We start from the raw sequence: 27,119 nt of genomic DNA, 5'->3' as shown, positions 1-27,119 counted from the left end.
GCCTTGGGATCAAAGTCAAGTGAAAATTCTGTAATTTCACAGTTTTTCCCCTATTTTGAAAATGGCTCAAAATATTATTGTGTATTGTATAACCAAAAAGTGACATTTCTCGTTTCACATGCTTCTTCTTATATGTGGATAAAACTCTTAGTGCTTCATTAAAAATATTTGCTAGTGCATGACACTTCATATCTTTGTGTGTAGGCTAGTGCATCTCTTTTACTTTCCTTATGACAGGACTGCTTGGTCCAGATGGGTGTGGCCTCGTTGGTAGATGACAGTCTGGTGATTGGTGAAAAGGACCAGGGTGAGGTGGGGAAATTCCTCAACAGGATCCTGGGCCTTACTGTTGAACAACAAAACATGGTGAGCGATGAATAGCAGTACTGTTCTCATAATACAGGTATCCTTACCTGGAAAATGTATATCTTTTAGATGGACATGAGTCATTTTTTCTATTAATATTGACAGATACTATAATGATACTAGTTTTGCATGATACAAACATGGTAATCTGTGTAATTTGGTATTTGTAAAAGTCTTGCCAATGTCCTGTGCACATTGTAAATGCCTCAACATCAATCTGACTGTGCAGCATTGTAAATATAATCTTTCCACATGTTTTGTGTCATATGAATATCTTTTCATGCCTCCACCACAAAGTGTCGCAGAGGAATTATGTTTCTTGGGGCTGTCTGTTAATTCATACACTACTTCTGGCTGTCCGTAATCAATTTTGTGGATAGCATAACTTAAGGGCGGTGAACTGTTTGAGACATCCAAGTTAAACTTTTTGTATGCATGTCTTAGTGGATGAAGCTGTGCTTACCAATTTTTGGGTGCATGCGATCAAGGTCAAGGGTCATAAGTCAAGGTCTAATGCTGAATTTTTCCTGTTTCCCCCATATGATTATAATGCCTACATTGTATTTTCATTAAACTTCTTAATAGGGTATATATGTATTACCAGATAAAGATTCTCTAGGGAAAATTTACCACATCCTACTGTCATCAGAGTATTATTTGACGTTGACAATTGCATTTCAAAGATTTGTACGCTGGTGTAAATGTGTACACAGTTCACACTGTTCAAATCTGTGAAACTAGGGCAGATTTTTCTAGTCACCATCGCATGGCAAGCTGTCTCAATAGATGAGCCATTAGTCAAGCCATGGTACAAACAATGCTGTACGAACGGTACGGTACGTGCTGTTGAGTTAGTTCAGACTTGAAACTGCCCCCTGCGGGAGACTAAGAAATGTATGATTTAGTTCACACTTTCGTTGGGGGTCCAGGTGAAAACTGGTATCGGAATACCAAAAGTAAGGCCTCACCTAAATTTTGCAAATAATCCACCACTAATCTGGACTTTTAGTCTCAGACTACATGTAAGTCTGTGCTATCAGAATACCAGCCCATGTCATTATTTCGGCTGTTGAGCTGAAATATATGCGAGACACAATTGTGTAATATCACTCATGACTCAGTCTCATCTCGGGATCATTAATTCATATCCTTCACTCAATCTCAACATCACAGCCCAGCCATATGTACATGTAGCAGACCCGGAAAACGTTCAAAATTCTGCCAAATTTATTGCCTTGGCTTTAATAGCTTTACAATATTTCTCTAGGGTACTTTAAAACAAATGTTCATGTGCATTTTAATTTTGCAAATTTCATGAGAGCAAACTTTTGTGAAATTAAATACATGCTGAAGATCTTGTCTGCACGGCATGCATCAAATCTTAGAAGCAACTCGCGAAAATTTCATGCCGCAAATCGGCCGTTATCTGGCAGAATTCCCTAAGTCGATTTTGGTCAATTTTCAGGTTTTGAGTGTTTTGTGTGTTTTTTCTCATGCTCTTTCGAGTGGGCAAAAAAATAAGTTGTGATTCGGTACAGAAAGTTATTTTCAGAAAGTAATTTTGGCAAAATTCCTGAGGAGAGAGGGCGATTAATCGGGCAGAACTGCGTAAGGCGAGATATGAAATGAATGTTCCGATGTTAATCAGGCAGAACTGCGTAAGTCGACTTACGACAACGCTTGGACCAAGGTGTTCCTGCATCCCGCACGGACATGGTATATCTTAACACGCGCGTGTGCGGCCTTGGTAGTGACGAACGCGCTGGGCGTTCAAGCTAGCAGTGCCTAGCTAGACACGTTGTATGACTAGCTACGGAGTTCACACGCACGACGACAGTCACGCTAAAGCAATGGATCCAAAAGCAATGACCCTCAACTCTTGAGGGAAATTGCCACTTTCTTTCTCTTCATAGACTGGCTGGCTTCAAAACAGGTCAATATGCGGTATGCCTTACTATTAAGTTTTGCTACAATCTAGGGTCTTTTAAGCCTAGAGCATTTCTAGATCTAACAAACGTATAGTTTGCATCTTGTCTGACATCACGCTCCAGTCAACTTTAGGCCTAGGGTCTACTTGGTACTGCAGCACTTGTCCATTGTAGTGTACGTGAAATCAATGTACTGTGCGGTAGGCCTAGGTCACGTGAACAACAATATCTGTAATTCATCATAGCTTCTTATCTTATTTTTCATTGTAATAAGCGGTTAGTTGGCTTGGATCTATGGGATTGATCTTGAGAAGTTTAATGAATATCTAGGATCCCGTCCATAACGATGGCATTTTCGATCCAATCCTACAGACGTCAGAAATTGGCCAATACTAACACTTTTACAAGTTTACTTTTTAATACCGGTACCGTACTGGTAGCCTACTCCCGGTAGAGATGTACAGTACTACCGTTACTTAACTTTATAGGTCGAATCGCCGGTTATTCTGTCTTTACTCATTTTTCTATTTTTCTAGATTTGATTCGGCATAGACATTCTTTAAGTCTGTAATATGAAGAATCTAAAATCTACAGGTTAAAAGCTAAATTATAACCATTCAGCCCTAGAAATAGTTTTGAAACTTAAGTCTAGATCTGTGATCTATACTACTATTAGGCCTACTAACGTTAGACATTATAGGCTATAGATTTTATAGAGACGTAACGTTAGTCATTAGATAGGCAGGTTAGGCTTTACACTGTTCTTAGATCTACTATAGGGCCTAACAGTAGTAACATTAGTACTAGATCCCCAATAGACAGTCTAGCTCTAGATTTAGCCCCTACCTGGATATAGAGTCTAGATCTAGAGTCTAGACTAGAAACTAATTGAGTATATGAATATAAGAACGACCCAAGTCCATGGAGGATCATTTCGAGTAAACTAAAAAAAACTTCATATATTTTTTATTTGTCCAATAATATTCTATTTAACTGTGATGGGAAGGCAACATTGTATATACAAACTAGAACATATATTATTATGACAATTAACATTTACATTAATTGTGGAGAGGCCATTTTTTGTGGTGGACTTGGGTCGTTCTTTGATTCATATGGACTCGGGTCGTTCTTTGATTCATATACATGATATTCTGCTATAGAGATGGGAGAAGGATGAGAGAGGGCGCTATTATATGAATGTAAGAATGACCCAAGTCCTTCATTCTTACATTAATATAAGATTTAACTCATTCATTTCAGGCACTTCCGGGGGTAATTAGGATTTATCATTTACACACAAGATGAGTCCATGCATAAGCTACAATTTCCCATGAAAAACTGAATTTGGCCAAAAATTGGACTTGGGTCGTTCTTATATTCATATACTCAATTTTCACTGATACTACTAGTCTGTTAATGACGCCCCAAAATAGACGTCTGGATGCTACATAGACCTAGACGATCGAGTAGAAAGAGTTCGAGAGTTCTAGTACGTTTTAGGCCTGCGTAGACAGTAACGGTTAGAACACTACTACCCTAGTACAACGTAGGCACTACTGTAGTACTGTAGGAGTCGGTACAAACAAGACCTAGGGTCTATTTTCTATTTCTAATAAAGCTGTAAATAAACTTTTAGTCAGGCCTAGCTCCTAGTATTCTTTCTATTCTTCTTAGAGTTTAGGCCTTCAGTCAAAAGGGTCTAGGCATACTCTTACTTTGGGCATAGAGTAGGAATGATGAGATCAGTAGGCTTATCGTATGCAGATCCCTAAGTACTGCTCTACTAGTCTCTAGATGTCTATTAACTCTTTATGTGCCATGGTGGAAACCCCCTGTGTGCCACGTTATTCTGAGACACGAAGGTAGTCATGCTTTGAGAAAGAATTCTGTTTTTCCAATTTGTATAACTTCTACAAATTTCTGTTAAGCTGGACATAATAGGGAGCAAAGTTAAAGAGGAATGCCAAACTTTGCTTCTATATACAATGTATAACAATTCTATTTTCAATTTTTCTTTTGAATTACCAGTTGCTACATTACTGTAAAGGCACGACTTTTACACATAAAATAGTAACAGAAACTTAGAATGTACACGCAAATCTAATTGGGAACACCGCTTGATAGTCAATCACCACATAGAATGCAAGCCGTATGTGAGAGGAACAAAAGCGCAAGAGACGCTTTGATTGTACCGCGGGATTAGCGATTTATTGATCGGTTTTGGTGGCTTTGTTTGTTGAGCAAAATGTGCGAAGTTGGCACGCCGTCGACTGAGCCGGACATGCGAACGTGGCACATAAAGAGTGAATAGGCCTGAATAGACTACGGTCTAGACGGTCTACAATGTAGAGTACCTGTAGTCTTGATGAACATATAGCTTATCATCTAGTCTAATATTATTCCTAATCCAAATGCATTGCTTCATGAGATCGACAATAACCCAAGCAGCATCCAGGCTTTTGATGTAGCAGTACTTCTCGTGCCGTTAAATAATACTGAAACATGAACTCAGACTGACAACATTTGGGGAAAGCAAGTTATTTTCCACATACGAATTAATGGATAAAATGAAATTGAATGTGAATCAATAATGATGACTTTATACAATGTGAACAAATATTTTAAAAATTTGTACTCAATCTAAAATATTCATTGTTATGACACTGCATCCGCTGAATAGTAAGGGGGGTGGATGGTAAAATCCGATAGACAACCCGTAGAAAACAAACCGAGATACGTACATGTAGTTCTCGCTGATAAACCATGTGTTTATCAGCCAGAACTGCGTATCTCTAGGAGATACGCAGTTCTGGCTGATAAGCAGGTGGTTAACGACGAAAAGAGATAAATGTACGTAGTTCTGCCTGATGAAACACGTGCTTATCAGGCAGAACTGCGTATCTCCTAGAGATACGCAGTTCCGCCTGAAAACCCCCCGGCATGGCCAAAGACTTACGCAGTTCTGGCTGATCAACCAGGGCACGTGACCAGAGATACGCAGTTCTGCCAGATTACGATAGCAAAAATTTGGCGACGATTAATCTGGCAGAACTGCGTAAGTTTTTTAAATTGGTGATTATTACTACTTAAAAAGGTCAAACTGTCATTTTTTTGCTGGAAATGAATTCTTTACACCAATTATGACCAAGAAAAGAAGAAAAATGCAACTCATTGTATCCCAGTTTAGAAAGGTGTAACATTGAATCTTTAAACCCGATTTCTGGCATAATAATGGGTTAAAGGAGATTTGCAATTCTGCCAGATTACGGCCGAAATAAGGCCGTCGACTCCAATTTGGGAAAATTTCATGCCGCAAAAATATCATGTTTTACAGTAATTCGTGGGTTGCAGCCATGAGCGATCATTGATGGCAAAGGACAAAATAAGAAAAAAAAAGAGAGACCAAGTTCTGGTTTTGATTATGGGTGTGCTTAGCATGGTTATTATTCATTATGTCAACAAGTCAATATTTCCTTTGCATAAATTGTAGTGTACTTTTACTAGTTTTGATATAGAGGGAATAGCCATTGCATGGCGCCTTGCCCAAGCAGAGCATGCGCTTTAGTGCACATATGTAAACCTCCAGTATGCGCAGCTTGAACCCCAAGTTTGTTGAACTTATATGCCAAAAGATTAAAAATCCTTCAAAAATCCATGAAAATTCCTGGATCACTACCAAAACTGAATGAGGTGTTCCTTGTGTCAGTATTGACTTTTTATGCAAGTTTCATTTTGATCCGTGCACAACGTTTTGAGTTATTTTGCAAACATACAAACCGATGCCAAAGAGCACATAACCTCCTCCTTCCTTGGCGGAGGTAATAATCAACCCAAAATGTTAATTGTAATCTAATGTACAAACCAATGGGATAATTGTGAGGTGATGACATCTTCACCTCTTACAATTTGTGTGTATTTTAGAGTAAACATGTAAAGTTTGGAAACTGTGTTAAATTGTATATATATACTGGGTGTCCCAAAAAAAGCATAACAGTGGATTTTCAGTACCTTGCATTCTAAAAGTGATAAAAGTGATTCTTGACATCATTAGAAAGAGCATCTTCCGTAGTAGACAATGATACCATAATCATTAAATTTGGTTCAGTACTTTTTATTTCACCTCAACTTCTGTAAATGCAGTCATTTTAAAATTTCGCCGGATTTTTGAGACTTATGAGATAATAATTTGGGTGCTACACGCGATCCATACGGTGAATATTGTGTAAGCTCAGTGATCCTTATCAACAAAAGATACAGCTTTCACATTGGGCGCGGGCCAGGAAAAAAAAAAGTGTGTGTGTGTCTGTGTGTCTTTGTGTCTGTGTGTGCGCTCGCCAAATGTGAAAGCTGTATCTTTTGTTGACATGGATCATTGAGCTTACACAAGTCACCATATGGAACGCGTGTCGCACTCAAATTGTTATCTCATACGTCACAAAAATCCAGCGAAATAAGAAAATGACTGCATTTACAGAAATTGGCATAGAATAAAAAGTACTGAACCAAATTTAATGATTACGGTGTCATTGTCTTTTGCGGAAGATGCTCTTTCTAATGATGTCAAAATATATATCATTTTTAGAACGCAAGGTACTGAAAATCCACCGTTCCGCTTTTTTGGGGACACCCGGTATATATATATATATATATATATATAGAGTGTGAGAAGGGGTATCGACCATTTACAGTACCAGTGTGTGGCCTTCATTATTTGCATTCAGTGTGAAAAGAAGAGCCAGGTGGACGTAGCTAGGTCAACGTGTCTGTTTATTGCCGCCGAGCTTTCGGTCCCAAACGGACCTTCATCAGGGCTGTAACGATACAAAAATGACTCACTCGTATGGCTACACTAATAAATATATATTCATATATGTATACTAATATAAATCTAACTGGCGTGAGTCTGTAATGACTGTGTAATCAATCAATCCGTAATTACAGCTGTATATAACATATTCCAATAATCATATACATAATCAATTGCATATTATTGAATACATTTCATATCACACTCGTGTTATTAATTGAGGTGAAGGTATATAACAAAAACACCAATTCAGTATCCTCATCTTATGTGTTGTGTGACAGACGACTGTAATAATATCAAACTAGACATTTTTATGTTGTCGACGATAATACAGTACAGCAATGTGGCAGCATTGCAAGACGTAAGTGGCTGTATAATACAGTACAACAGCCACGCGTCATCTTCTGGCTATCGTATAATGAGGTAAATAATACTGATATACCACAACCATTCATAATACATACAGTTGTATTATAACATATAACAGAATATTACATAAGGTACAGAATATGAACGGTTCACATAATAAAAAAAAGGATTTACCTTATTAATGGCGGATATAAAGGCTTGCGGCGGTGTCTGTGTGGGTTGAGTGTGTCTGTTCGTGTGTGTGTGTATGTGTGGGTTGGCGTATGGTTGCATATGCGCATCACATTGTTGCGCATGTGCAGTTAATGGTCTGCTGGTTAAGGATCAACATTGATGCCATTTGGCTGTAATGTTTTTAGTGTGGCTATCCAGTAGGATTCACGATTTAGAATCACAGGGCGGGTCTTCTTCTTGATTAGTTCAATGGCAGTGATTTGTAAGCAGTTCAGGCTGTGTTCTGGGAGGTTGAAGTGCCTTGTGTATGGGAGGTGTTTTGATTGTGTGTTGAATGTTCGTATTTCTGAGCGAGTGTTGTTGAGTCGTGTGTAGAGTGTGGTTTCTGTTTTGCCAATGTATTGCTTCTTGCAGAGTGTACATGTCAGTAGATAGATGACCCAGGTTGATTTGCAATCGATGTAGTCTGTGATGGGGTATGTGCGATTTGTGGTGGTACTTGTGAATGAGTTTGTTTCTGTAATGTGTTTGTGTAGGATGCATTTGTTTGATTTGCATTTGTAGAAGCCAGAGCGAGGGTGGATGTCTGTGTGTTGGTGGTGTGTTTGTGTTTTCGGGTCTTTTGCATTAACTAAGATATCACGGAGTGATCTCGGTCGGCGGTATGAGATGAGAGGGTGTTCGGGGAAAGTTTTCTGAAGTGATGATGACGACTGTAGTGTTGAGAGGTGCTGTTGGATGATGCCTGGAATTTTTTCCGTGGCTCTGTTGTACGTGACTGTGAAGATTGGTCTTTGTGTTTTTCTACGTTTGTGGTAGGTGAGGAGTTCAGGTCTGGGTTTTTGTTTTGCTCTTGTTATGGCATCATCTACGGTTTGTGGGTCGTATTTGCGTCTTACGAAATGGCTGCGAAGTTCTTCGAGATGATGCGATTCGTCTTCTGGGTTAGAGCAGATGCGTCTCACTCTGAGGGCCTGGCTGTATGGTATACTGTGGAATGTGTGTTTGGGATGGCATGATGTGGGTAGAAGGTATGCATGTGTGTCCGTGGGTTTAGTGAAGATTTCTGTGTTTAGGGTGCCATTGTAGAGTAGGAGGTATGTGTCAAGGAAGGTGATTTCAGTGTCGGATGACTGAAATGTGAATTTGATAGTGGGGTGCGCTTCATTTAAGGACAGTTGAAAGTTTGACAGTGTGCGTGGTGATCCTAGCCATATGAATTGGATGTCGTCAATGAAGCGTTTCCAACTGCCTGACAAGATGCTTGTGGTGTTGGTTTTCGAGAAGATCAGTTTCTGCTCTAAGTCACCCATGAACAGATTTGCATATGAAGGAGCGCAGGGGGTCCCCATGGCAGTCCCATGAGTTTGCTTGTATACTTTGCCTTGAAACTGAAAGTAGTTGAGGTTAAGTACAAGCTCTAAAAGGCGCAAGAGTTGGTCAGTCGGGGGATGTGGATTGATGCGGTTGTCCAGTGCGCGTTTTGTTGCTAGGATACCCTCATTGTGAGGTATGTTTGTGTACAAACTACACACGTCGGCTGATACTAGGATGCTACGTGGTGAAAATGGGGCATGCTTGGTGTTTATTTCCTGTATGTGTTGTAAGAAGTGTGTTGTGTCTTGAATGAAAGAGGGCAATTTTTGAACAAGCGGTCGTAAGTGTACATCGATGAGTCTGGAAATTTCTACAGTTGGGCATGCGCATCCGGATACGATCGGTCTCCCAGGGTTGTTCTCTTCATGAATCTTGGGTAGGAAATAAATGTTAGGGCAGGTTGGGTGTGGTGGGGTCAGTACCCTCTTGACCTTGGGATCAATTTCTAGTGGTTCAATGGCTTCCTTTACTTGTTCTAGATAAGTTTGTGTGGGGTCTTTGTCTAGTAGTGTGTAGGTGTTGTTATCTGATAGTTGTCGTTCGCCTTCAGCGATATAGTCAGTGGTTGACATTATGACAGTTGATGAGCCTTTGTCCGCCGGTTTGATTACAATGTCCCTATTTTTGCATAGGCTTTGTAGTGCCTGTCTCTCTGGTTGGGAGAGGTTGTCAGTGCGGTTATTGTACCTCTGCACCATATTGTCGATGTCACACTTGACGTTTTCCAAAAAGACCTCTAAATGTGCATTGTGAACAGGTGGGTTCCACTTGCTTTGGGGGCGGAACCGTCGTTGTGTCTCTGACACAATGGAATTGTCAACATTTTCAGTGGTGGCTGCTAATGAGGCCGTGGGGTCAAGAGCCGATTCATCTTGGGGTCGATCATTTTCACTGAAATATTAGTATACATATATGAATATATATTTATTAGTGTAGCCATACGAGTGAGTCATTTTTGTATCGTTACAGCCCTGATGAAGGTCCGTTTGGGACCGAAAGCTCGGCGGCAATAAACAGACACGTTGACCTAGCTACGTCCACCTGGCTCTTCTTTTCACACTATATATATATATATATATATATAATATTATGCAACTTCTACATTGTAGTCATCTGATTTCACTCCATGAATTCTAGTCAACTAGTGCTTTAAAAGCCCAGGTAGTCAGAATTGTGTCCAGTCAAATGTGACCAGTATGTCACCACTATTAGAATGGTAACTGCTCATGATGTGCAGTATACATTATGTATATTGCGTCACCTTGTTATTGGTTGATGTGTGAAAATGTTCCTGTCACTCATCAGTGTACTCTATTTATGATGCACAGTTTGTGCTGCAAGCTGTAGAAAGTTCTTTTTGTGTACTCTTTCCCTTTGTGTCCCTTTCTAACATGTTATCATGTCATATTCTAGATCTTCACATACTTCCTAGGGTGTCTTCAATCAGTTGTTGCCGCTGCAAAAAAGGAAGGAAGGTAAACATCACATTGTCCATATTTAAAATATCAGTTGGTGTTCACAATACACACAAGTTTCCTGTCTCTGTAGGACTGCTCAGTACAACTGCATATAACCTTCTTCTATAAATCTTTTGTATGCTGAAATGTTAAAAGTCATAACTGTTTCACATGCTCTTGAGCAGATCAAATTTTGTCTTCCATTTTCAGAGAGTTATCCCCAGAGAAGATGTTTCCCTTAACACAAGCATTCTATAGGAAGTGACATCAACAGCCTGTTAAATTGCCAAACACTGCTTCCTCGATCTAGGGGGTTTTCAGACTCTAAGCTTTCCAGTATTTTTTCCACACGTTCATGTTCTTCGTGAAGACACACTGTCAAATTTCTACTTGCGATATATATGTGTACAAATGGGCACCATGACCCTTGGGGGGTCACGAGGGGCACAGAACCCCCAAATTAGAGAATCTTTTAAAAACTCTTATTCCATAAAAGCACAAATCCTTGAAGTAAATACAGTAAGTGTATTTTCAGGTTTGTTTATGACAGATCCATTGTTGACCACTTTGGTGGGGCCAGTCCCAATTTTTACACATTCATCTTTGTAAATATGCATGGTCAAATTTTCACCAAACTTTGTGGGTGATAGACTAAATGGACACCATGGCCCCAGGGGATCGTCAGGGCACCTCAAAGCTCAAACTAGAGGAGTTTGTTTTATCACTTTGTAAAAATCAGAAATGATGAGTCAGTGCTATGAATCACTTTCAGGTTTTCTTGTGGCAGATCAAGTAGTGGCCCCCTTGGGCCAGGAACAAATTGGGGGTTAGTTTTCGATATATTGATTTTCTTTTTGAAAAACAATTTTCCACAAGCTTGTTTCATGTAGATGTTATCACTAGTGTAATGGAATATAGAAGTGGACAGTATTCCCCTAAAGTCTCCCAAGTTTATGTTCCGCATGAGAAATACCTTCCTCTTAGGTCTGCAAGAATATGTGAGAGGTGAACATATTGTAATCAGATGAGGGCTAGACCCATTAAGTGTCTTGTCATATTTTGAGCTTACTAGTGTGTTACCATTTTAAGATTTGCAAGGTTTGCAATTCTTTTTAGGGTGATGTGATGGCAGGTCACTCATCACTACAAAATAATGTACCGGTATACTGTGACATTGGCAACCCTTGATTACAATGTGTTTTACTTTGACATTTTCAATTTTAGTACTTCGATTAACTTTGCAAATGAAACAGTACAGATTTTAGGTGTACTATATTAAACCTTAATGATTGCAATTGTTCACTCTTTTAAAGGCATATTCATAGAACAAAGATCATTTGCATTGCTTTTGTACAGGGGTGAGGTTGCTGCTATTGCAAAACAAAATTTCTTCATTTTTTGCCTTTATTTCATTATACAGATATAGTGAAGGTCTTGTGGATATCATGGCATCCTCCATTAAGTTGTTAGGAACACCACAGCAGATCTTCAAGGAAGCCGTCACAAGTACACCAATCAGGTATGGCACATGAGCCTTAAAAGTGTTTGAAAAAGGTGCTCCAAATTGAATGTTGTACGGTTGTTAAAGTTCTTGTTACCCCTAGCAACACAGGTGAACATTCTCAGTGGTCAACCCAGGCTCAGCTCAAGTGAGCTCTATTGCAATCGCTCTTTGTCTGGCTTTTGTTATGCGTCTTTAAATTTTCATCTTCTTTAAATCCCCATGATAGATTTTCACCAAACTTGGCAGGTAACATCCCATAGTATTTGTTCAAATGGGCACCATGCCCCACCTGGGGCCCCCTAGAGGAGCCCAATCCCCCCCCTCAAAAAAAAAAAAAATTAAAAAAAAAAAAATTAAGGAATCTTTCAAAATCTTCTTCTCCAGAACCAGAAGTGATACAGCTATAAAGTTAATTCTATGAGTGAGTACATTGATGAATGTAGTTTCAAGTTTGTTCATGGCAGATCCAGGGGTGCCCCCCTTAGCACCCACAGGAAAAGGAATGGGAAGGTCCAAAAGTTTGTTCATGGCAGAGCCAGGGGTGTCACCCTTGATGCCCAGGGAAGGTCCAAATGGGGCCTAAATTGTACATTTTCATCTTCTTCTTGAAAGCCCCATTGTGGATTTTCACCAAACTTGGCAGGTAGCATGCCTAGAGGGATAGGATCTCAGTTTGTTCAAATGGGCACTATGCTCCCCCTTGAGAGCCCCCTGAGGATCCAAACTTCCCCAAATTAAAGAATATTCAAAAATCTTCTCCTCTAGAACCAGCAGTGATAGAGCTTCAGTTGTTATGTACTATGAGTTAGTACATTGATGATTGTAGTTTCAAATTTGTTAATTTTTTTTTCAAATTTCTTTATGGCAGATCCAAGGATGCCTCGCATGGAGCCGGGGGGGGGGGGGGGGGGGGGGGGGGGATCTAAATTGGGGTCTTAATTGTGTACGGTATATTCATCTTCTTCTGAGGATAAAAGCCAAATTTTCACCAAACTTGGCAGGTACATTGTATTATCGTATGAGGGATAGAATATACATATGTATTTGTACAAATTGGGGGGTGGGGGGGACTGGAGCACAATGCCCATACTGTAAATGTCAATATTTTCGCGCGATTAATTTTTCGCGCTGCGCAGCTCGAAAACATATTCGCGGGTTCTTAAATTCGCGCTCCGCAGCAGGTTAATACACAGTCGCTGTTTTCATCCAGAGCCTCTGCTATCAGCTTGCTACCAGCATACGATAAGCGACGTAGCGAGCGGCGCGAGTGCGAGTACAAGCGCTCAACTACATAGTTCGTACTGTACATGTATTTTACTCGATACATGTACTGTAGTACTAGTATTGTAGTCGCGGGGATGTAGCACACCAATCGGCCGTGGGCTCGGTGCGTGCGATGATACTGCTATATATGCGTAAACATGTCTGTACTACGCACTACGTAGCAGTATCATCGACGAAGCGCACACAATTCAGCCCATTCAAAATGTGCATAGAAAATTGCAAAGATATATTCGCGCGTTTTTGAATTCGCGCTAGCCGAACGTAGCGCGAAATCCGCGAAAATTAATGTACCGCGAAAATTTCCACGTTTACAGTAGTTGGATGAGGGAGACAGCCAAACCTCCAAATTAAGGAATTTTTTCATATCTTCTTTTCTCATATTGTAAGTGCTGTAGTCTGGGTGCCAGAGGTTGAACCTTGTTTTCCCATCCGCCCAATGTTTTTTGATGGTTATACCCTATATCGATGGAACTGTATCTGACTCTGGAGATTTTTGAGATATTCAAAATAGCAGCCAAAATGGTCGCCAAAATCTGAAATTGCAATATATTTCCTTGTAAAGGGTGAAAATTTGAACACAAAAATGCAGTTTTACCGCATTTTCAGGGTGTTGAATCGGAATCTGGATGATGCAATAATTGCATTCTTGAGGGTTATAAAATATTCAAGATGGCCGCCTAAAATGAAAATTCCCATAAATATATATCCTTTGAAACAGTGAAAAATTTGGAAAAAGTCATGTTCTCACCCTATTTCAAGGATGCTGAATCTGAATCTGGACAAAAGAACTCTTGCATCCCACACGATTTTGAGATATCCAAAATGGCCGCCAAAAATTGAAATTCTACTATTAAGTATTTCATTATAAATTGTACAAAATTGAGAATAATTCGATGATTGTACCCTATTTCGAAGGTGCTGAATCCGAATCTGGTTGATGCAAGTCTTGCATCATTGAAGTTTTTGAAATATCCAAGATAGCGGCCAAAATGAATATAACAATTTTTTGATATTTCAAAAATTTCTAGAATTCAAGAGTTGCATCAACCAGATTCGGATTCAGCACCCTCAAAATAGGGTAATACTATTTTTTTTGTAGTGATTAATTCACCATTTATAAGAAAATATTTGAATTGGAATTTACATTTTTGGCGGCCATCTTGGATATGAAAAATTCCTCATTGATACAGGAGTTGCATCAACCAGATTGTGATTCAGCACCCTTGAAATGGGGTAAAACCATCAAATTATTTTCAGTTTTTCACAATTTATAATGAAATACTTAATAAAAGAATTTCAGGTTTTGGCGGCTATTTTGGATATCTCAAAAAAACTTGTGGCATGCAAGAGTTTTTTTGTTCAGTTTCAGATGCAGCACCCTCAAAATGGGTAAAGAACATCGATTTTTCCCCTTTTTTTCCATTTTTGGCGGCCATCTTGAATATTGTAAAATCCTAAAAAATGCAATAGTTGCATTATCCAGATTTGGATTCAGCACCCTGGAAATGCGGTTAGACTGCATTTTTGCATCCAATTTTTCACCCTTTATAAGGAAATATCAGGCAATTTCAGATTTTGGTGGCCATTTTGAATATCTCAAAACCCGCAAAGATGAAAGAGTTGCATCATCCAAATTCGGATTCAGCACCTCAAAATAGGGTAAAACTATAAAAAAACATCATGCAGATGGTAAAACAAGGTTAGGCCCAAAATCTGACTTTAGCTACCAGACTATATCATAGCGACTGCGTAGAAGGTGAACCTGCAATACTCAGGTGAGTGCAAAATCCCAGGGTCTCTTGTTTGATAATGATTTTTTTTTTTGCTTATACCCCCGTCACACTAGAGGCGGAACAAGCCGGAATGCCGTTAGAATGAAAATTCTTCCTGCATTCCTGCATATTCGAAGTGCATTCTAGAAATTCTGACGATATTCTGAGTGCGTCCCAAATATTTGGGCCCATTCTTGTGGCCAGCCCGAATGTTTTACCCATGCTTAAAACATTTGAGGAGCATTCGAAGTGGAGAAATATCGATCTTCATTCGAAGGGTATTCTAATTGGACTCTGATTGCATTCTAAATGTTCCTACGGCATTCTAACACCATTTGAAACAATCTGACCTCATTTGAGGGAGAATCGGAATTGTGTTGCACCTCAAATTCTGCCAAAATATCTCAAATACTCAAATGCTCATACAATTACCCCCAGTTAAATACTGGTTAGTGAAAATGTTAGAGTAAAGATTAGAGTTAGGGTTAGGTTTGGAGTTAGAGTTTGGGTTAGGGTTAGGATTAGGGTCAGGATTAGGAGTAGGGTTAGGGTCACGGGAAGGGCCTGGGGTAATTGCCCAGGGGGTAATTGGCGTAGACACTCTCTTTCAAGGAGGTCTTGCTGTATCAAAGCAACATGGTCAGGATGGTCCAAGGATGATCGGGTTGAGACTGGTGAAAATCACCATTTTATACGCTATCGGAGACCATTCCGGTGGCATTCTTGACACACACGGGACATTCGTGTTGCATTCTAAGTACATTCTAAGTGTATTCTAATTTTTCGGGCTGCATTCTGTTTGAATTCGTGAACATTCAAAGTATATTTGGTAGCCATTCCGGGAACGTTCTGACCGCATTCAAAATGAGTTTGTACTGCATTCGAGGCACTTTCCGACCAACAGACTTCGCGCAGCAATCGAACCGCGCTCATGCGGCATTCGAAGTGCTTTCAAAAATTCTGACTGCATTCTAACAGCATTCTGAATATTCCTACAGCGTTCCAAGTACATTCGAGTAGCATTCGAGAGCTAATTCATTCAGAATGTGCAAGAATGATTCGAGAAGGGTTCGAAGTGCATTCCAAGTATTCGAACAGCATTCCCTACCAAGCTGTTAGAATTTGAATTTTTCTCCCGAATGTGGCACGAATTTTGAAAATCCTTAATTCCGGCTGGTTCTGCTTGATTCGTGCTGATTCCGAATTAGTGTGACGGGTTACTTGATAATAAGTGTATAATTCTAAGAGGAATTTAAAGTTTGAAAATTGGTTTTAAAATGGCTGAGTTATCCCAAATAAGTGATCCTAATAAAAGGTGGCACCCACCTTTTACTAGAATCATTTTGTATTTGAATACTGTAAAACATATGTTCGCAGCATGAATTTTTTTGCGTATTGGAGCCAACGGCCTTTTTTGCGGCATGAAATTTTTGCAAATTTCCACTTTCATTCAATGCATCTAGTGTAGACAAGAACTTTTGTGTGCATTTTAATTTTGTGAATCATGGCGCTTGCAAAATTCGTGAAATTCAAATGTACACGAACATTTCTCGTTTTACAGTATCTCAGCCATTTTAAAACCAATTTTCATCAAATGAACTTTGAAGTCCTCTTAGAATGTATGCTCTTCAACATTTCATAAATCAGTTTGTGGACAGCGTTACTAAAAAACCATTGGAGGAATCCTAATGAAACTTGGCATATATATGTATGAGTGGGCGAAGTTGTGCCTATCAACTTTTGGGTGCACATGCTCAAGGTCAAATGCTTAAAATGTCACTATTTCCCCCATACAACGAATCTATGCAATGCCTGAAGGTATTTTTGTGAAACTTATTTGCTGGAAGAGAGAGCAACATTGGAATAATCTCACCTGCAGAAACAGACAATTGACTCAGTTTAGGGACTAGGCTCGAGCTGTCTAGAGGTTCATCTAGGATAACTTGTGCAGTAATTATTAAAAGCTTGCGATATACTGTCAGGATCATTGAGAGTAGTATCATCATGAACAAACATATGAGGAGCAGATGACTGCTTATCATGATCTGACCAGGACCTATGTGTATTGTCATTAGACATAACCATGTGGTCTACGTAGAACCAGTATGCACCATTACTTCTGCATTGTTTTTTGACATCATTTCATACTTTACAGTATGTTTCCCAATCAGTTTTCAGGCCTGACCTGTGATCTGTCTTAAATAACACATACTCCTTATGAACAAGTTTTCTCAGCTCTTTAGCAATCCAAGGGGAAAATTTCAACTTTTGTTTGGATACTCCTGGAATGCAGTCATTTACAGCTGCATGATGTAGTTGTACAATGTAGGTCTGTGAGGATCTCTGCTGAATTTGGGTCATTTGAATCTATAAATGCAGACCACAGAATTAAGCTTGGAATGGGTTAAAAAGGATCAGGTCTTTTTGAAGTGGCTAGTAAAAAATGACCCGAGGTAATTGCAATATAGTTGAATGAGCAAGGTAAATGCTTTTTTATGTACATGTAGCTAGGTGACAGACATAGCTCATGTTTGTCCCTTTTTTATTGGGCTATCTCACTGAGCGGCGAACGTTTGTGAACATAGAGAATATGGGATTCGCCAGAGTTCGTAAAGGGTTGCAAAGAGTTCTGTCATAATATGACATGTTAATAGTGAAGGTGGCATACATTTGTACACTTATTTTAGCTGCCTCTCCAAAGGCAAGGTGTGTTTGAGATATTGCTGACTGGAAGCAATCCTTATAAGTTTATACCCATATCTTGCCATTTGTACACTTCTTGATACAGTGTTAACTGTGCTATCATATAATTTGTTTGGATAGTTAAGCACGGCTGGTGAAGAAACTAGCGTGCATCTGGCGTGTTCATATGATGCATCACCACAGCGAGTATTCAAGATGAAGCACTCATTCGCAACTTCCAGAACCGAGTGTCCTTTTGTAAGATTTATGCCAGTTAAGAAGGTGGGATTGTTAGACCTTAAAAATCTATAGTTTTGTGACCCTTGTGGATCAATTTGATAGTGCAAAGGGTGATTGTTAGATTTGTGGTTTGCTCGATCAGTTAGCATTCTTAGCTTCGATCGTTCATGACATTGACATTGTGTGCATTTGCATATTGAAAGTTTGATTCACGGCCCTTGAGCGAGCTGTAACTAGTGCAAGTTTAAAAGACATTTGGTGTCTGATTGGGGTTTGAGAAAGCGATATGGAGTGTTATTGATTGTTTGAAGAACAGTTGTAAGGATTGATAATTGTGTTTGAGGTGAATTCGCAGTTGCAGTAAAAATAATGTGAATTCGGTCTGTTCAGGAACTATTTTATTAGTAATTAGCTGGCTTGGTGTTCCTTGGTAACCGGTTCACGCCAATAAAAGAGGCGGAGTGATATTTTGGGGTAGATATAAGGTGATACGCCTTTCGCATAGTCTCAAATTAGGCGCCCTTTGGTAATAATCATATGTACCGTAAAACGGGGTGAATAGGGACGGCGAAGTGAATAGGGACAAAACCGAGAAAAGTTTTTTGAATGTGCATGTTTCATATTTGCTTAAACTTTTTTTCTTACTTTTATCACAGGATGGAAGGACCATCCAACAGTGTCCAGAAAGTGGTCCTCCTGATGTGAAAAATTTTTTAAAGGGTACAGGAGGTCCAAATAAAAAGTTTTCAAAAAATCACAAAAAAATCAGGGCGGTCAAAACTTTTCTGCTCCTGTGGCCATTGATTAATGAAATTTGCTGAAAATGTTCATGAATCTAGCCTATTAGGTCCTACAACACACCTTTAAATATGAAATAATTATTCCTACAGGAATTTGTGACAGCACATTTTTTCTTCTCTTGGGCAAAAAATCAGTTTGACTGGGGTGAATAGGGACACCATGGTGTCGTTTGATTGGCCCTTTAAATCTTTTGTGTGATTAACTATTACAATGTCATAAATTGCTCTGAAATGTTTGTTATGTCCAGTTATTTCCAAAAGTGTGAATTTTTATTCTAAATCTCTTGACAAGAGAGCAATAAGATCTTTGGATATGTGGCTTCACTTTCGTATGTACATAGATGAGAGTGAACTTTGCTGTCTTAACCCTAACTTGGGGAGGAAGGGTCTGGGAACCCCGGCCCCACCCACCCTCTTGGGAATTTTTTTCACTGCCTAAGACAGGCTAGGACTTTTCCACTTGTATTTCATGACCCTTTTCTCTGTCTTCTGCATGTTTTAATGCCAATAACACATCTGTTTGGGTCAGACCCATACTATAGGTGCCAGCTTATAATTGCTGTAAGAACTCCCAAAATATCCCCGACATCATAAGAGTCAAGTTACACTGAATTTAGAGTGTATGAATAAGATTGTACATCATGATTTGCCACTAGAAGAAGAAGTGGGTTAATATTTGAGTGCAATTCAATGGATTAGTAAAGTTTTGACTTACTTTTCAATCTTAACCTTTGACCTGATGGGTCACATTTTTTTATATCAGCTCATTTTGTTGGGCTTTTGCAATTTTTGTTAAAGATTGATTTATCAATGGAATAGATTGCTCTTAAATGTTTGTATATCATTTTTAAACTCTGTAGTTGTTCCCTTAATCCAATTCATTGGATGGATTGAGAAAAAAAAATGCCTCCAAACAGCTTTTTTTTTGGATAAAAAATAGTGTTGTCCCTGTTGACCCCAAATTTGGGGTCAATAGGGACAGCGTCATTTTATAAAAAAACATACTTTTCCCCCAAATATTTTTTTTTTTCACAATACCAAATTAAAGGTATTTTAGGTGGACATAAAATCCCCACATAAGATTGAGTCTCTGGGCTGCATGAAAAAAAATACAATCATAAGAACTTTAAATTTGTCCCTATTCACCCCGTTTTACGTTATTGTATAATGTCATTGCAGACGTTTATATTGGGAATAATTAAACAAAGTAGTGGCACAGTTTATTATTTCAGCCTGTTTCACATGAACAAACTCCTCAAGTGGCTGATTCATGGTAGTTAGGCAGTCCTGTGAGATGCAATCAAAGAATCATTCACTTGTTAAACTTGCAACTGGTTTACCTATTAGTAAAGGTTGGATAATACATGTATGTTGGATGCAACAGATTTCTAACCAGTGATGTATTGATGATGAGCAAGGACTGTTTATGTAAAAACAAAGAACAAAACCCTGTATGAGCAAAAAAGATATTTCATTGATACCTTGGGACAATATGACACAAAGATATAACAGCAACAGCTGCTGTAGATTATGTCATGACTTGCAAGACAGTTTAGACATGTACATGAACATGAGTGTGTGAATCTTCCTTCCTTTGGTGGCACATGCACATGTGAAGGAATTTTGGTGCCAAAATTTAATAGAAGTTGAAACATACACTTCAAGTGTATTTGTTATAGCATTCAGGGAAAGGTGAATGCACATACAGTTGTATTGATTGGCATAACTTGTACACATAACAGAAAGTTGAGTTAACTGTGTTTATATTATGTGTGTTTGGTCATTATTTCAGGTGTAACAGACACAGTTGTTGAATTTTACTACTGCATATACTACAACTAGCTACAGTATCTACAGCTACTACTGCTACTGCATATCGTACCATGTACCGCATACCACCGCACGTTCCTGTTTTACGATATCATACCTCACTGTACTGCATTGCGTTGCATTGCATCGAGTATTGTACGTCATATGCAAGAGAGAATAAAGGAAGCTACAAAGGTCTTTTATGGTAAACGCTCGTCCTACATCTCTTTATTACAACAACGTGTAAGCCTGGAAGTTTGCTGAGTGAACCACAACAAGTTCGTTAACAGTGGCAAAAAAGTTCGCAAACAGTTTTTAAGCATTGCTAAAAGTTGCTAACTGTCGCTAATGGCAGAAGCGAACCCTGATTTTTCGCAGACATTCGTCAGAAAAGTTGGCGAATCTCGAATTTGCTACGTTTGCAAACGTGTACCGCTCAGTGAGATACCCCTTTAGCAGAGATGTTACCAAAATGTTGTTCTTTTGACACCACCACCCTGTAGCTTGTGCTTGTCCCTGTTTTGTTTTTGTTTTTTCTATGAGCAGTGAATGGTTACCAAAATGTTGTTCTTTTGACATCAACAAGGCACATCTCCCTAGAAGTAGACAGAGGCATGAGCTGGAAAGCTGCACTGCAGCGAGCAGAGAACTTCCGTGGAAAGCATGTCGGTTTCTATCGCTCCAAACGGCCCCAATTTGGAAGACACATGTACATCCTGGCCACGCAGAAACAAAACTCTTCTCTCTACAAGATTGCAAGGTCTGAAGCTTGTGCAAGCAAGATTTGTTTATGAATCTTCTTTAACATTTGCAGGAAGCTTTCCCAAAGATGAGGAGTTTTTGCCTTTACAGAAATTAAAAGATATTTTCTTGTCAAAGGTATACATAGTGTTTGTGGACAGTATTTCACCCTCAAATCTTAGTTCTGGATGATGCAGTTGTTTTAGTCATGATTTCCATTGTCAGTATTTACTCTTAACTTTATGAATTGTTGGATACATTTATATCCTTATATGCAATAACAGTGTCTATGCTCAATATGTAGTAATTAGCAAATTGTTTGAATAGTTACATATGTATTAAAAAGACTTCATTTCTGTGAGTTGATTGTTTAGTAATATGAATTCAATAATTTTGTGTTTATTACTTCAGACCTAATACAGGTATATCTGGATTTGATGAGGACATCTCAGATCTTCTTATGCGGTACACTCCTGTTGAGCCTGAGGAGGCAGGTGAGGTAGCTGTCTCTATTCTAATATATATCCACACTCAAAAAATATATTGTAAACAAAAAATGTTTGTGTGCATTTTGATTTCACAAATTTATTGAGAGCCAAGATTCGCGAAATTAAAATGCATGTGAAGTTCTTGTCTACACTATGTGCTTTGAATGTCAGAGGCAATTCGCGAAAATTTCATACCACGAAAGAGGCCGTCAGCTCCAATTCATGAAAATTTCATGCCGCGAAAACATTATGTTTTACAGTAAGTAGAAAAGCAGAATTTAAACTGTAGGAGTATCTCACTATAACCAGTCAATGCAAGTGGTTTTCATCAAATCAGATTAATTTTTTTAATGTTGGATGTTAGAATTTTTTTGATTGGTTCCTCATATTCTCTACAAGTGCAAAATTTTTTGCCAGCTGGAAAAAATGGGATGTGATTTCTCATAGAGGAGTTTTGATTTGAGGTGAGCTAATGCGATTCATCATGTGCCATTCATGTACAGTGGCTGTACATAGACACTGAACTTGGCAGGTAGCATCCCTAGGGTGATAAGATCTCAATTTGCTCAGATGGGTACCATGCCCTAGTTGATTGGAGTAGGGAGCCAAAATTTAGGAATCTTTAACCCTAACTAGGCCGGGCTATTTAGGTAGTTGATAGAGCCGGGGGCCTCCCAGGCCCCCCCTCCAGATCTCGGCCGTCGACCGCGCGATCGCGACAAAAATTGGCACACACATTGCCTATGATGTAATCTAAAATACCATGAAGTTAATTTTTCAAAAAATTATCATTTTTGCTAAATTATGCTAAGTTATGCATAATGATGCATGAAATCAGACTAATTGGTATAAATCACAAAATAAAGCTAAAAACAGGCACATTTTTTGTGTAAATATTCATTTTGGTGTCCTTAGCAAATGTAATAACAAAAATTGTGATATCACAAAGAATTCTTCAGTATTTTATTGTTTTTTAAATTTCTTGTGTATTTCTCTGTTTTTTCGACTTTATGTTTTTCATTGTTTTCTCGATGAAATTTGTCCGTGACATCGCTTCGAACAAGAAAATATGTTATTCATTGATTTTAATCAATAAAACCCCCAAATAATCATGCTTTTATGAAATTTGCCTGTAAGCACAGTTTGCATTGAAATTGTACACGAATTCACGTTTTTGAGCAATTTTTGGTCTGACATGCATGTACATATTTATGTGTAACTTCAGAACCGCGTGCCTGGGCGTCGCAAATTTGGTGTCAATAGATGCGGGAGACTCGAAAGAAAAAAAGTCATGAAATGTCGCAGCGATAGCTTTTTGCGATTGCGATACATCGCGCGGAACGTCGAGGGGAGGCCTCGGAGGCCCCCCCGGCCTAGTTAGGGTTAAAAATCTCCTTCAGAAAAACTAGAAGTGGTAGAGCTATCAAAGTTAGTGCTATGAGGGCGGACTAAAACAAATTTTTACATTTTCTTCTTGAAAATGCGGAATCAATTATGCCACCAAACTTGGCAGGCATTATCGTTGCGGGAATGAAATATCATAATATTTGAACAAATGGGTGCCATGTCTCCCCTCCGCCTCAATGCATGGTCACATTTTTCACAAATACGGCAGGTATTATAGCCAGTATGATAGAATATACAAACAGGCACCATGCCCTCCTGGAGGTCCCTGAAGCCCCTCAATTTAAAGAATTATTAAAAATCTTTTGTAGAACCAGAAGCAATAGAGCTAGCTAAGTTTGTGCTGTGAATAAGTACATTTGTGACTGTAGTTTCAAGTTTGTTCATGGTAGATCCAGGGGTGCCCCTCTGGGCCCCTGTGAGCTTAAAGTCATATTGAGGTCAAAATTTCCCATTTCTTCATTCCAAGAATATATGCCATCTTCAATATATTAGTTCAGTAAATGATGCTGTCCTACCTGCGCCAGTCGAGGGAACTGCCCCCCCCCCCCCCCCCCCCCCCCCGTGATAAACTAAGTTAGTACTCTGAGTAAGTAGATTTGTTACTGCAAGATCAAGTTTGTTTAGGGCAGATCTTGGGATGGGCCCTTCGGGGGACCAAATTTTGACCCAATTTTCACATTTTCAATTTATTCTTGAAAGCGCATAGTAAAATTTTCATCAAACTTAGTAAGTATTATAGCTAGGGTAATTGAAAATGTGTTTGTACAAATGGGCACTATTCCTCCACCTTATGGCTCCAAGGGGCCTGTGCCCCAAGGGGGAGGGTCAAACCCCTTAATTAAGAAATTTTTTGCAATATCCCAGAATATTCTTCCCATGGAAAAATTTGTTTAATCTGATGTAACCAACTTTGTCCAATTACTATTCAATGTTATTTAACAAATCGGTATAATATTTTAGGAAATGACAGTACAGGCAAACGTGTCTGTAATGACTACTCAATGCAGACAAAAAGTGGCCATTATAGACAGGTGGCCAGTATAGACAGGGACTTTAACATGGCTTTTCTCTCGGGGGCAGTGGCCACTAAGGCAGGTTTAACTTTCCTTTCGTTTACATGATGTATCTTGTTTTCCAGCGGCTTCTTGGAAAGAATATTACGATAAGTCCAAAGACTACTGCGTCCATGGCCCAAGGTGTAAGCAGTCTCCCAAATGTAAAGGTAAAATGCAATGTTGTATGTGTTCATTCTCCATGTAAATACATGGCAAGTTCATTACAGTTTATAACGCTATAGTATATCAATCATCCCTTTGTTTGCCTCTGCCATGAAGTGTCGCAGGAGGCAATTTGTTTTCGGGTTATCCATCCATCCGTAATCATTTTGCGTACAGCGTAACTTAAGAACCGCATGAGGTATCCAAATGAATTTTGGCATAGCCATGTATTAGTGGACAAAGCTACAATGTATACCCATCAACTTTTGGGCACACACGCTCAAGGTCAAAGGTCAAGGTCAAACTCTTAAAATTGTATTATTTTCCCCTTATCCCTGCAATGCCTGAAGATATATATATTTTTTTTGTGTGTGTGTGAAACTTAGTTTTTACATGTACTAGGAAAAAATTACATAGGTAAAGTTTTAGACTATGGGGTCAAAGGTTAGGTAATCATTTCGAAATGTTACTGTTTTGTTATTAGTGAATTAGACAATTAGTCATTTATTTCAAGAGAGGTGTTGACCATGGGTTAAGGCATCGGTCAAAGATCAAGTGAAAATGCTCAAGTTCCCAAATACTTGCTCTCTGAAGCAAATAAGCCATCTATATAAAACCTGGTTCAAGGAATGTATAGATACTTTCCACATACATGAATGCATTGGGTTGTGCCATCGAACTTTCAAACATGTGATTTCAGTTTTTTACCAATCATGTCAAGACATACTACAGACCTGTTGTGAGAATAATGCGATGTGGCAGAGGCATGCCATTATTATTAGTACAAATTGCATGTACATGTATTATGCATAATTGGCAGAGTAATTACTGGTATTCCACACAAGGAATATTTCCCATTTGATTTATGCAAGGTGTCTTCTTCATGGGGATAAGGTCTGCTGCTACGTACACTGCGTCACAAAGCTTCCGTAACCAGTCCAGGATATCACTTTTGGGTTGGTCAAGTGGATGGGAGGGCCCCCAAGAGGGCCAAGCCTGGTGCACTGGACAGGATGTGGTCCACAGTCTGCTCTGGAGCACCACACATGCAAGCTGCTGATCAACAAAGGCCCCATTGGTGTATGATGGCGCCAAAATGTCAAACTCCAATGCGCAAGTTGCTGATGGACAAAGGCCCCATTGGTGGTATATTGGCGCCAAAACGTCAACCTCCAATGCACAGGCGGTTTAGAGTTACCCATTCGCTGCGAGAAGAGATCAACTCCTGGTGGTGTGTTTGTACCAGGTTGGATTGGGAACTGTGCAGGCTTTACCGTCTCTTGCCAGTCATGTTTTCATTGCTCCATTAGATTGAAGTTGGAGTTTGGGAGTAATGCTGCTTGGTAACTGGAAGGCCAACAAGAGCGTAGGCATTGGCGGCCAAAGTTTTGAGCTGTTGCAATGCAGGCATGCAGAAGATGAGATGTGTCCTGTAGTGACTTCTTGTCCAGTTCAGACATGTGATGTTCCCTACAAAGTGTTAGTTGAATGATTTCAGACAGAACAGGCGGATACTTCACATGGGTTGGGCAAAGGCATTCATCGATCATTCTCATAGTGTTATTTATGCAGGTTTGTTGGCAGTATTGACACAGTTCCTTGCCAGTAAGACACCTGTATTATGCTCATAGAATGACTGCAGATGACACAGGGTTTTTTTTTTTGCGCATAGCCACAGATCCTCAGGCAACCTACATACTTCAAGCAGATTAACTGCCTGTGACTTGCAGCCACTACGTATACGGGCCTTCTACTGGTCTTCTATGTGGACCTCTGCGGGCAATTCCCCGTGACTCACCCGAAACAAGTTTTGAACATGCTCAAAACTTGGCTGCGGATAAATTGAACTTGCGTGCACACCTTCAGGCAACTACGAGTAAGAAATGGTGCTACGTAGGTACTGTCAGGTGCAGGCCATCTGCAGGGACCTCCAGGTAGCAAAAAATGTTCCCCACAAGTCACACACACTGCTTGCTTAGAGAGTTGTGACAGGGCCTTAAAGGCACATGGTCCCAGTGATTTAGTCAAATGCGTACGCGGGCGCATGGCGCAAGTTTCCTATAGAGATCTATGCTATCGACTCCTCTTTAGCGCTTACGCTGTGACCCATTTCCCCAAGTCCGAAGAAGTCCGATTCACTGTAGTCAGTGGTCTGATCACAGTTCAGCTCATGATTCGGCTGAGGGGGATGACAGCTTTAGCAAACTTCTTTTGTGATGTCATAATAAGAAGCACATATGATGCACCCTGGCAATACTACACACTGCATGATGCACAGAAAAGACAACGAAGGCAACGTTACTTAGCAACACCTACGTGCTTAACTCTTTGATGACAGCTCAACTTCGGCAATCTTTGTATCAATGCTAACGGTGATCGGCAGTATCATCAACAGCGCCCTCTACACTACCAGGACTATGCGCCTTTAAGGGTAGCATCCAGTTTTCTAACATGGCTGCTCCTGCTCCATGCTGGATCAGCATATTCTGTGGCACTATTAAAGAGCAGGTGCGCAGTTGCCTGTTCGGAGGGTTCTGGTATGAGCTCCCCAGGAAGAACCAGCAAGATGGCACAGCAGAAGATCTTTCCTTGATGTTCTTTGCCACAAAGTGCTATCAATGTGTAGTTTGAAAGTAAGTTGTCTTTCCAGTTTCACCCCAAGATAAAGTTGGGGTAGTGATACAAGGCAGCACT

At 39.5% G+C, this 27,119-nt stretch overlaps 1 protein-coding gene across 1 annotated transcript in view; it reads left to right on the top strand.

Annotated features, from left to right (window-relative positions):
• Window positions 1-27,119, top strand: part of LOC139735357 (uncharacterized) — a 107,869-nt gene that overhangs the window by 64,041 nt on the left and 16,709 nt on the right. Inside the window, exons 22-27 of the mRNA XM_071646106.1 lie at window positions 238-366; window positions 10,438-10,499; window positions 11,902-12,000; window positions 21,159-21,332; window positions 21,725-21,807; window positions 24,347-24,430. Coding sequence (XP_071502207.1) covers window positions 238-366; window positions 10,438-10,499; window positions 11,902-12,000; window positions 21,159-21,332; window positions 21,725-21,807; window positions 24,347-24,430 — 631 coding nt within the window. The remainder of the gene's footprint in view (window positions 1-237; window positions 367-10,437; window positions 10,500-11,901; window positions 12,001-21,158; window positions 21,333-21,724; window positions 21,808-24,346; window positions 24,431-27,119) is intronic.

The sequence above is a fragment of the Diadema antillarum genome, unplaced genomic scaffold (assembly GCF_040938485.1).
Source record: "Diadema antillarum isolate AM-2024a unplaced genomic scaffold, OU_Dant_1.0 scf00000027, whole genome shotgun sequence".
Classification (NCBI taxonomy): domain Eukaryota; kingdom Metazoa; phylum Echinodermata; class Echinoidea; order Diadematoida; family Diadematidae; genus Diadema; species Diadema antillarum.
The sequence above is the reverse complement of the archived record's forward strand: the minus strand, read 5'-3'. Positions and strand labels throughout refer to the sequence as shown.